This window comes from Camponotus vicinus, unplaced genomic scaffold, assembly GCF_025532165.1.
Source record: "Camponotus vicinus isolate PSW18456_S1 unplaced genomic scaffold, iyCamVici1.0 SCAF_10, whole genome shotgun sequence".
Lineage (NCBI taxonomy): Eukaryota > Metazoa > Arthropoda > Insecta > Hymenoptera > Formicidae > Camponotus > Camponotus vicinus.
Window position 1 is genome coordinate 2,813,487 of NW_028141946.1, and position 12,073 is coordinate 2,825,559.

The 12,073-nt window shown below is 26.6% G+C and overlaps 2 protein-coding genes across 2 annotated transcripts in view; one reads left to right on the top strand and one right to left on the bottom strand.

The window, feature by feature from the left end:
• LOC145960603 (TWiK family of potassium channels protein 7) overlaps nucleotides 1-12,073 on the top strand; it is a 261,015-nt gene that overhangs the window by 40,700 nt on the left and 208,242 nt on the right. The window lies entirely within an intron of this gene.
• LOC145960605 (alpha-tocopherol transfer protein-like) lies at nucleotides 1,251-8,788 on the bottom strand. The gene is made up of 8 exons (XM_083080201.1): nucleotides 8,674-8,788; nucleotides 5,219-5,392; nucleotides 4,379-4,544; nucleotides 3,985-4,089; nucleotides 2,679-2,820; nucleotides 2,447-2,557; nucleotides 2,221-2,326; nucleotides 1,251-1,734 (listed from the first exon to the last, which is right to left on the bottom strand). The coding sequence occupies exons 2-8, from the start codon at nucleotides 5,343-5,345 to the stop codon at nucleotides 1,583-1,585; spliced, it is 909 nt and encodes a 302-aa protein (XP_082936327.1). The 5' UTR covers nucleotides 5,346-5,392; nucleotides 8,674-8,788; the 3' UTR covers nucleotides 1,251-1,582.

A 12,073-nucleotide genomic window follows, 5' to 3' on the forward strand; every position in this document is an offset into this window, starting at 1 on the left:
TTGCGATACCCGCAGAGTTGGTGTAAGTCTTCACGGATTGGTGCAAGATAAGGACAACTTCTATCCCTTTCTTCTGCTGGAAATTGAAAATAAGTACGTACAGATTGTGTGATAATCCGACTCTTCAGCCATTCGTAGCAGCCTTTGCCCTTTTGTAAACGAGATAATGCTTTGCAGAGACACAATGACTATTGATTTCTAGCTATTAATTCTGTAGCAAAACGGTAGTCATTTCTTAAAGTTGTAATGTGAAAAAATCTTTATTATACAATGATATATAGAATAATGTGTATATAATACAGTAAGTGTGTACTGTATATGTAATTTTCGTTGCATATTTATGTAGCATTAAAGAAATGTTATGTATGAGTATTTTGTGAAATTTTGATTTTTTTCTTTAGGAAATATAAATTTATTTTAATGAATATCAAAATATATAACAGATTCTTATCTAATATTATACACACATGTAATATTATTATATTTTACGAATCAATACTACTTCTATGTGAATTATTGTTGTAAATTAAATGTGCTTTAATTATCCATTTCATAACAGCTGCTTTAAATATATAAATGTATTATATTATAAATAAAAGATGATTTATTTACATATATAATTATCGCATATATGAATTAATTTTACAGTAATATTTTTATTAATATTGTATAATTTACTGTTTACTTTTTTAATATTCTATAAGAAGTGATATTATAAGTTTTATACGTTTATGCGCGACTTTACATGCAGCAACAAATTGATAGTATCATATATTAATAAAAGCTGATATATACGCGAAATTGCGGCTTCAGCATGGTACATGTCCTTCGAAAGGTTTCAACGGGCCAAGGGTGAATTGCAAAGGGCGGTCCGAAGCCATTTATTATCCCCATTATCGTGCTTCTGACCTCACTGTCTACTCCCTCAGGACTTGAACATACCTATAACATACAATCCCCTTTCACTCTCGACAATGCTGCCCTTGTCTCACATTCGAAATATAGTCGACAGCATCGATAGTTTTAGAATTATATGTTCAATCGTGTTTTATCGAACGTTTGTCTGTTTCGCATTTACGACAATTGGTTGATAATAAAATAATCTATATATAGTTACAAGACAATTATCATAAATGTATATAAATTATATAAATATATTTTTAGCGGCAATTATATTTAAAGTTATTATTACTACGCACAAAGTTATTATTATCAATGTTATAGTAGTAATAATTTTGAAAATAGGAATCTCAACTATAATTTTTTTTTATTATTCAATTATTGACCCTTTTTTCAGTGCATTTTTTGTGTAATTTGACATATACTTATCATTTATTATGCTAAATAATGCCTAAATAATCTGCTATATTGTATGCTATAATTTTTGTTTTTTACGTACAATGTCAATATAAAATTTATTTTATTCTATGAAAATATTAATACTTTTAAAAATTTTTTACATTACATATAACTTTTTATGTGTGTGCATATATCTGTATGTATATATATCCGATAACATAAATCTTATTATCTATATCTTTAAAATAATATAAAATAATATCTTTAAAATAACATATTCATATTAATCAATGTCCAATTTTCGAAATGTTCCAGAAACTCCGAATAGATTGTCCGGGTTTATTACAGAATTTGATCGGAGAGATTCGTTAACTTTAACTTTTTCTTGCTTTAGGAACCATTCTCTTCGTTCCATAAATTTTGCATTCCACATATCTGAAACAATATCAAAGAAATTTGAAGATTTTTCAGTATATTTTTTACATTCTAAATATATATTGAAAATATTAATTTGTATATAAGAAGAAATGTTTTAAATATATATATGTGTGTGTGTGTGTATGCGTGCGCGTGCGTGTGTGTGTGTGTGCGTGTGTGTGTGTGTGCGTGCGTGCGTGCGCGTGCGCGTGCGCGTGCGCGCGTGTGTGTGTGTGTGTATATGTATACACACATATATAATACATATAAAATAATTAAAGGAATTCTTAGGTTTAGATATTTAATTAAAAGAGTTTATTGTGAAAATAAAATAATTATTGTTAAGCTGCATGATAATTAAAGAGATAATATTTTTTATTACATATAGATAAATATTCAAGTGAAAATGTTCATCATTTATTTTTAATATTTCGTTTTAAATATTAAAAATCGAAATAAAGTCACTGATAAAAACACGTATATTTTTCGTCAAAAATATTGTACCTAATAAAATACTCAGTGATGGTTGTTCACCGCCATATTCTACTGGTAAAAGAGATCTTGGTATAATCCCATATATTGATTCTATTCCGGATGTATAAAGATGTATCTAAAATATTATAACTGCAGTTAAAACTGTAATTATAAACTATAATTATTCCAATCCATATACACATGAAATATAAAGTTTCTAGTTTTAAATTATATTCGGTTTTAAATTACAACATACTCGGTTAACAAGTTTTGCCTTCATTACTGATTTAACTAATGTCAATAAGACATCAATAAAACTTGGTGCATTTATCACATGAATTGCTTTTAATCTTGAACCGTACGATTCCTATATAAATTGAATAATAAAAATTAATTTTTGTAAAGTATAATTATATGTATTAATTTTTGTAAAGTATATATTATATGTATAGTATATACATATAAGAAATTATTTTTTTCTTAAATACCAGAATAGTGTCGAGTTTTTTTACTGCAACTGGTGTATACTTCAAAATATGACCGAAAGTCAAATTGGTACAATCATAAATCAGAACATCGGAATTAACTATATCTTCCTCTATACGTGTATCCGCTATCATGCAGAAATATCTGTGTAATATTTAAAAAAATAGTATATTTTTATTGATTTTATCTTGATATTTTTACAAAGATGGATAAAAATTTGTATAATATTTATATTTTGGGTATATATGTATATATGTATGTAGGTATGTAGGTATATATATATATATAATAACAATCAATTATCGTCCACCAAATTTATTAAATATAATTTGTCCCGAGTTGCTTCTCATTTAATAAAAACTATAAAATTATCTAATCTCGAGATATTGTATAAGAATCTGCACAGAAAAAAGGCCAACAATTTTTCCTGCATTTTCTTTTTTATCTCGTTTTATCGAAGTTATCGATTTTAGCTTTTCCTCTCGATGTGTACTGTTGAAGATAGTGGAACCGTAGTAGAGTAGAGGAAAAAGCAGGGCGTGGAAGTATCTTGTTTCTATCTCATTATCGATAATAGCAAGCACAAGAGAAAAGGACTTGCATATTTAACTTACGCAGAGAGAGAGAGAGAGAGAGAGAGAGAGAGAGAGAGGGAGAGAGAGAGAAAAGATTTTACAGATCGTGCAGAATAAAGCGAAAGATCGATCCGTTGTGATTGGATCAGCTGGATAGCGCGACCCTGTGAAATCGAAATCGCTTTACCTAATAATGTTACATAATAATTTCGTCAGTAAATAAGAGAATCGCGTGAATCATAATAATATAAAAAGCTTGTAGAATGTTGCATACAGCTCAATTTCTTTTTTTCTTTCTTCTTCTTTCCATCGTTGTTAGTTATTGTGTTTTTATATCCGTGCGTGTCATTCTTTTTATTTTATATATCTCTTTATAATATTATATGATTATATTATCCTAAATATAGCGTTTCTTGAGTGTGCTTTTACAATATCTCGTGATTTGCGCATAAATTCTTTCATAGTTATGTACGATCGTGGAAATGCATGATAAGATTCGATAATTCATAAATTTAAAAAAATATTATAAAAATATATAATACATTCATACTCGCATACGCGGCAAGAGAAATAAGTATAAAAAAAGTATTTATATAAAATATTTTTTTATAAAATTAAAAAATTTCTTCCTGTTGCATTAATATTGTTTGTTTGTTTGTTGTACTGTGTACGTATAATACTGTCTTATTTGTACATATTATGTATATTACGTTTAACTTGTAGATATACGTACTTTATAAGTTCATATATATCAAATACAGAACTGTCGGAATGTAACCACCGGAAAATACTTATTCTATAATTTTCTGGTGTTAATTTTGGTAGAGTTACAAATTGTCTGAAAGAAATAAAGAAATATTTGTAAAAATATGTCTATGAGTTCTCTTTTTTTCTCTTCTTTTTTTTTCTTGAAACAAAAATAATCGATCTTAAATGATTGAGCAAAAAATTAACTATGTATAATAATTACGTATAATTATACTTGTGTGTATATCATTATATTATACTATTATATAAAATTGCGATTAATGCTTTTTAGTGATATGAGATGTTTTTATGATTTAAAATATCATATTAATATATTATGCAAGAATCCGACAACTCTGAAGTATTATTTAAAGACTTACATATATGTATTTACTCGAACCACACAGTCGGCCAATGGGTCACGAGTTGCGAAAACCTCCGGAATTAGATTACGAAGAGTATAATGCAAATCCAAGCGTTCCTTAGCTTTTTCTAAATTAAATTTTGCACTGTAAATGTAGAACTTTAATCGTTGTTCAGAGATATCTGTGAAGTATAAAATAATGTTGATTATTACATACGATATGCATAAGATTTCATGAATGAAAGAAATCATAAATAAATATAAACAAATAGGTTGAAATCCTATTACATCTGCCAATATACATTACAAAGTTGTAACATATTAATTTTGTGAATTATTAATAATTAAACATTTAGCTATGAGATTTGGAAAAGCAATAAAATAATCCACTTTGTGGAAATTATGCGCGCAAAAGTTATATACGTATACTAGATATAATAAAAATTAATATTTTTCTCTATTACATACAGTAAAACATATATTCGTAACATAAATATAAATGTACATATTAATATTAATTTTAAAATAATTGCCATTTTATATTCTATAATGATCTTGTATGTTGAATTGTCAGTCGGTTATTATTCAGGAGGGGACGATTCATAACATATAATATGTATTTATTATAATAAACTAAGAGAGAAAATATTGTTTCTTAAATATTTGTTATTTGATTTCTGATCAACTAATTCTTCGCGCATAATTTCTCCTTTTGTATAAATTATGTGTATATATATTTTAATTATATTTTTATCAGTACATTTATACGAAATATGCTCTTTAGATTTGAAGATGATATGTAATAAATTGACTAATAAGACCTTATTTTTTTTTCTTTGAATTTAAAAATGCAAACCTTCAGGAAGATGAATTTGCTGCTTCAACCATAGTCGAAGTTTAACCAGTAGCTCTTCTAGAAGTTGTTCGTTTCCTCCAGTCTCTTCTAATATTTCTTTAAATGGAGGCATTTCTAATTTAAGCATCTTTATGGTGGTGTTTATCGTCCTTCACAAAATTAAAGGGGCGCAATCTAAAATTATTGCATATGTTATCCATATGTATAATAATTATGAATATATTATTTTCATCGCTTTCTTTATCGAAATATTAATATTAATTAAAATAATTATTTTTAACATATGACTTTAAATACAATACTACTAATATGAATTAAAGAATTATGTTAATAATTAATATTCATTTACATCCATACATACGCACTGTTTAACTACTCGTTTTAACTGTTCGTGACAGTCGCTTCTAGACTGATTATACTTAAAAATTATGACTCATTGAATATATTGCTGACTCATTCTTTTTTTTTTTTTATTTAATGAGGCATTGAATTAAAAACTGAATTAAAAATATTTTTTCAATTAGAAATACGTGCATGAATTTAATTATTCGGTGCATATAGATATTATTATTAATTGTATAGTTATATTTAAGGCAAAATAATGTATATGTAAATATTCATATGTTGAAAAGAGAATAAAATATTTATATTATTTTACAATTATAGATTATTGATAGGTTAATATTAATTATAATGTTGCTATATCTATGTTTAATTTAAATGTACTTTAAAAATTGCAAAACTTCTTTATCTGATTCTTTATCCTGATTGTAAGAAGAGTTGCAAAAGAAATTTCATTAATTTTAATTAACGAACATTATGGAAAAAGATGCAGAAGACAGGTAAAAGCATCTTATGTTGCTGTGATGTCCGATGAATTGTTTCATTGTTACTTATTGTTATTTTTTTATACTTCCTATTTTTTTCTTTTTTTGCTTTTGCTGTCTCGTTTGGCTTCACCTACCTATCATTTCACTATATACATACTAGTGCAATTTATTCCCATGTAAAATTACTATCGCGTGCATCGGTTTGGTTATAGTATCGTGTGCAATTATGTAAAAACTATGCTAATAGAAATTGCATAGAAAAATGTATTTATAATGCTAGAGAAGGGTAAAGAATAGGTCGATCACGGATAGTTTCGGAGAAAAGAAATGAAAAGATAAGAGGAGGAAATTTCACTAAATCATAGAAAGAGATATGATTATAATGAAAAGAATTATGCAAATTACATAATATGTAATAATATATATTAAACAAACTTCATCATTTAAAAATCGATGTAGCATTGGAAGATTTTAATCATATTTAAATAGGAAAAGACTGCTTCATACAAATGTGCAAAATCAAAACAGGAGTGAAGCATTTTAGCTGCATATTCTTTAGCTACGAATCACATGCGCTCGACAGGTTCGATAAGCCTGTATTAAATTATTTGCGTCTAGATACATATTTATGTTAGATACTATACATATTATGTTTTTATATTATTAGCTCTATGACGCATTAAAGCATCACTGCGTGCAAATGCATGACTAACGGCGTATACATTCTTGCATTATTTTATTTCAGAAACTTTGTAAAATTTTGTTTTAAGTTTAAATTGATGAATTTTGCACTTATTGTTAAAATAGAGAGCATCTTAAGATCCTTATGAATATGTATCGTCAATATTGTTTGTTAATATTAATCGTTTTATTTTAAAAATGTGAAAGTGAGTGAATGTAAGTGTTTATCATGAAATATTTGAAAAGTAATAAAATAAATAAATCCATGTTTATATGTACGCAAGAAATTTAGTTTTAATAAAAATATTTTATAAATGTTAGATATGTTTCGTTTATAGGAGAAGGGCTTAAACTAAAAGTTTGTATAAAAAAACTGATTAGTACTGTAATTGAAGCTTATAATAAATTATTGAACTAATTGTTACAAAGAATGAAACTAAGATAGATATAAAACAGAAAGCAATTGTTCGCTTGATAAGTTTTAATTATAATGACTATTTTACTTTTTTTCTATTGTTTCTAAATAATTATAAATGAAATTTAAATTTTTAGTTTTTATCCCCTCTCTTTTATTTTTCTTCTATGTCTTGATTTTATCATTCATAAAAATTTATTCTATTTGCGAGTCCCATCCGAACAGCAGATGTGTGTATTGCAGAATGGAAAAAAGGTATAATATGATGCACATACGCAGACTTCTATATATTATATATATCTAGATTACTAAGAGTGATGTTATAGATGAAGCTAGGTCTGCCATTTATAAATATACGACTGGAATATACGTATATATACACACATACACACACACACATTATATGTATATATACGTATATTCCAGTCGTATATTTGTAAATGGCAGACCTAGTTTCATCTATAACATCACTCTTTAATATAATTATTATTTTTTAACCAATTTTGCTGCACATGAAGATAGTTTATATACATTTTAATATAACTGCAAATTGAAATATAACACAATATATATATATAAATATAGTGTTATATTTCAATTTGCAGTTATATTAAAATGTATATAAACTATCTTTATGTGCAGCAAAATTGGTTAAAAAATAATAATTATATTTAAAAAATATACACATATATGAGAAATCAGAAATTTAGAAAGTTATAATTTTATTATATATATACAATATATATATATATATTTTTTTTTATAACAAAACATTTTCTTATTCTTATGAAAACAAAATTTGTTGTGTATAGTGTGTTGTTTAGTATTATGTGTCTTTTATAAAAAAGTAATAAGATTTCATGTGTTCCAAAATTACCCATGAGAAAAAAGTCTTATATTTATATATTCTCACATTTATATATTCTCACATTTTATATTTATATTGCTGCAATCGATGCTAAAAGTTGCAAATTATGCGGCCTTTTTAAATAATCATTATTTTTTACTAAATATATTGAACAATGTCTAATCCACATTCTTATTTTACTTGCAAAATTTTTATGCTAAAATGTTTTCTTTATTTAAACGTTTCAAATAATTAGTATAAATGAGAATTTGCTTTTCTCTTTTTGATATTTGATTTCGTATACGGAGGATGAAGGAGAAATTTAATTATTTATGTGATTTAAAAAATTTCAAGATAATTTGTATTATGTTAAATATAATCAAAATTACTGTTTTTTAAATTATTATTTATTACTTTATTTTTACTTTAAAGTGTTTTAAATGTACATGTTTTTAATATCACATCTTATTTGATTTTATCAAGTGACATGTCATATCGAATTCTGCGATATTCGATAACAATCTGACCAATTGTAAATGACCATGTTCCATATCTCGTATGAGTTATAGCTGTTTGTTAGCGGTCTAAATATAATATATAGAAATCTGTGTTACATATATTTATATTGTCAAATCAATCAATATCAAATACTTCTTAAAGAATAAAATTATTCAGTACATACAGTATTAATATATATCCAACTGGCACAATAGTTTCGCGATGACACTTATTTCCGATATGAAGTGAGCGCAGCAGAATCGAAAACTAATGTCCGCAGTGCAAATTGCGAAATTTATATTGAACGTATTCTTTCGTTACGTCTTCTTTCCTCTATTAATCGATTGTACATTATACTGTTATGTAAATAGCAAAAAAACTGATACTAAAAATGTAAACAGGTTTTGCTAATAGGTTACTGCTATAAATATAATGAAAAAAAGACAGAAATATGTAATATTTTATATTGAATATATAATATACTTTTTGTCAATTAATGTGAAATTAAAGGTTATTTTGGAAAAAAATATATATAAAAAGAAATAATATATTTAAGGAAGTTTTATTTCGCTGGTCACTTTTTATTTTTCTCTTCCTCTTTTTGAATTGTGAAATTTTCATGTAATTAATTGTTATATGTAACACTTATTTGCCACTACATTATTTTATAGGGAGACTGAATAAAAATTTTCTGTGATTTCTATTTTAATAAATTTCTTTATATAGACCAATTATTCAAGCATTATTTTTGGTTATTTCTCGCGTAACCTCAAAATATTTTTATATACATAAAAACACAACATATTATATGCTATAATTAAAATTGTTTAAATCAATTGCGTTTTCTGACTTGAATCTTTCTTAATTTTATTTCTTCTTCCAATTTATTTGTATTTATCGCTATTATTATTTTTCCACAGATATAACATCTCCGTATATAATTTCGATTTATTCTATAAAAAACTTTTAATTAGAAATTTCTTGGCAAAGCCGATTAATGTGTTCAATATAAGATGTAGAGTGTTTAATATGATAATAATTTGGTAGGAATGAAGTTTTCATTGGTAAAGTGAATTATAATCGATAATAGTACATAATGATTATTTATTCAATATCAGAAAAGAGAAATAGTCATACAAGAAATACAAGTCATACAAGATAAATAGTCATACAGTCATGTTAAAATAATCGTATTCATAAAACTTATAGAACTTTGTGCATCTAGAAAAAATTGCATAATTGATAGGTTTTGCGTTTCATCTTATCGATTTCGAAATGTCATATTTAACTGCCACACCTGAAACATCTAATTATGAATAAGTAAGAATGTTTTATATACGCTGTGTAACATTAAAAAGCAATATGTATTATACATATTTAATATTATATTTTTAAATCTACCATATACATTTATAAAAAATTGTTGCATTTTATTATATAAAAAAATGTGTGTATATATATATACAGGGTGATTCATATAAAGTGACCGATGTGAATATTAGCTAAAGTTGAAGAGCTATGAAAAAATTTTTATACCAAAAGATGTTTGACACAGAGGGGGACATCGTATGGTACAAACGATATTTTTATAAATGAAGGCATTAAGGAGATTTCAAGATCAACTTATTTTTTTTAAATGGAACCCTCTATTTTTTATTACATATTCTTGTAGCTCATCTCGAGAGCTTTCTAAAACACTATAATTAAGTTAGTTTTCATTAAGTACTTTCCGATGAGGCTTGAAATCATTTCTTAATTTTACATAAACCGTAAAATATCTTGTAAAATATTCATTTTTCGATTATCTTACCTTAATACTTTTATGTACAAAATAATGAGAGGAATCAATTGGTGTAAAGAAAACACATAATTGTTTCGAAAAAAAAAAATGTAATTTGCAATTAACAATTACATTTTTTTTTCGAAACAATTATGTGTTTTCTTTACACCAATTGATTCCTCTCATTATTTTGTACATAAAAGTATTAAGGTAAGATAATCGAAAAATGAATATTTTACAAGATATTTTACGGTTTATGTAAAATTAAGAAATGATTTCAAGCCTCATAATTCGGAAAGTACTTAATGAAAACTAACTTAATTATAGTGTTTTGGAAAGCTCTCGAAATGAGCTACAAGAATATGCAAAAGCATATAGGGTGCCCCATTTAAAAAGTTGGAGGTGACCTTCCCCTTCCACTGGCGCGGGTCGCGTGCATGTACTGTACATGCTGACAATAGCTGCGTTCAGCAGGAAAAGCTGCTTTGCAACTGTTGTAAAATTCGTGAATCTGATTGGTGTATGCTCTTAGATTCAGCCAAAATTAAGAGCCTACACCAATCAGGTTTACGAATTTTACAACAATTGCAAAGCAGCTTTTTCTGCTGAACGCAGCCAATGAGTATAGAGCTGACGAATATGTGGAAGAGCACGCGAGAATCGGCAGCCTTAAGGTGCCTTTTCACGAGTCGCTGAAACCGATTGTTTGAGCGACAAAAATGATCACGTGACAACTTTTGTCGCTGAACTATTACAGCGGTAATTTTTATACATGAAAAGGGTGCAGCGACAAAATTGAAAGGGAGCAGCGACAAAATTGAAAGTTGAGACAGATTTTGCGTTATTTGTGTAATCAGTTAAGACAGATTTTGCATTTTTTTTTTATTTTCTTCATGTTCATCTTCTTCGAATAGATTCATCTTTGCATCTTCATGGATTCTTTAAGAATTTTCGACAAATTTGTCGCTTTAATTGCTTATTTTAGCAGCACGTGAAATTGCACCTTTATAGAGGGGATAGGTGGATCGTGGGGCCTGAAAGGAAAGACAGGAAGAGGCAGCCGCGAGAAGAGGGGGTATGTTCTCCTCTTCTCGTGCTCCGTGGGTGCCCACGAGGCCAGGCCTGATTTATAGCTAAGGAAACCTGTATCGAAATTTTCTTATTCTTGATTTTTTCGTCTCTTATTTTGTTATGAAGAACTTACTTCTTAAATTTTTTATATATATTTTTCTTTTATATTATTATTTCTTATATATATATTTTTTTTTTAATTGAAGAAGATTCTAATGTTACAAAAACTTTTTTAAATATACAAAAAATTATACAAAGAAATTATTAAATTCTGGTCATAATGAGTAAATCTTAATTCAGCAAATCCAATTACATTTTGAATTAACAAATGTCATTGTTCGATTTTGATGGATTTTCGATATGTTGAAGAGATTATTTCAATTAAAATATTTTCAAAAAATACTTATAAAAAATATGCATTTCTATTTTAAGTTATATATATAGAATATCCAAAGAGCCTATTAAAATCGGAGGAGAATACTTTCACATATATCTGTGAAATGAGAATATTCTGCATCGTAATATGTGAAGATGCATTTATGAAGCTACTAATGCGCAAATGTGATCATTAAGTTATATCAAATTATCATGGGAATATGTAGCGATGCCTTTCACTTGTAACGGTCATTGCCAATTGCTCGGAATATTAAGCGTATCGAGAACGCGATTGAGTAGCTCGTCAACCATTAAGCATCCGAGTCTTGTTGGTACGACGCATCTGTCATGTTCATTG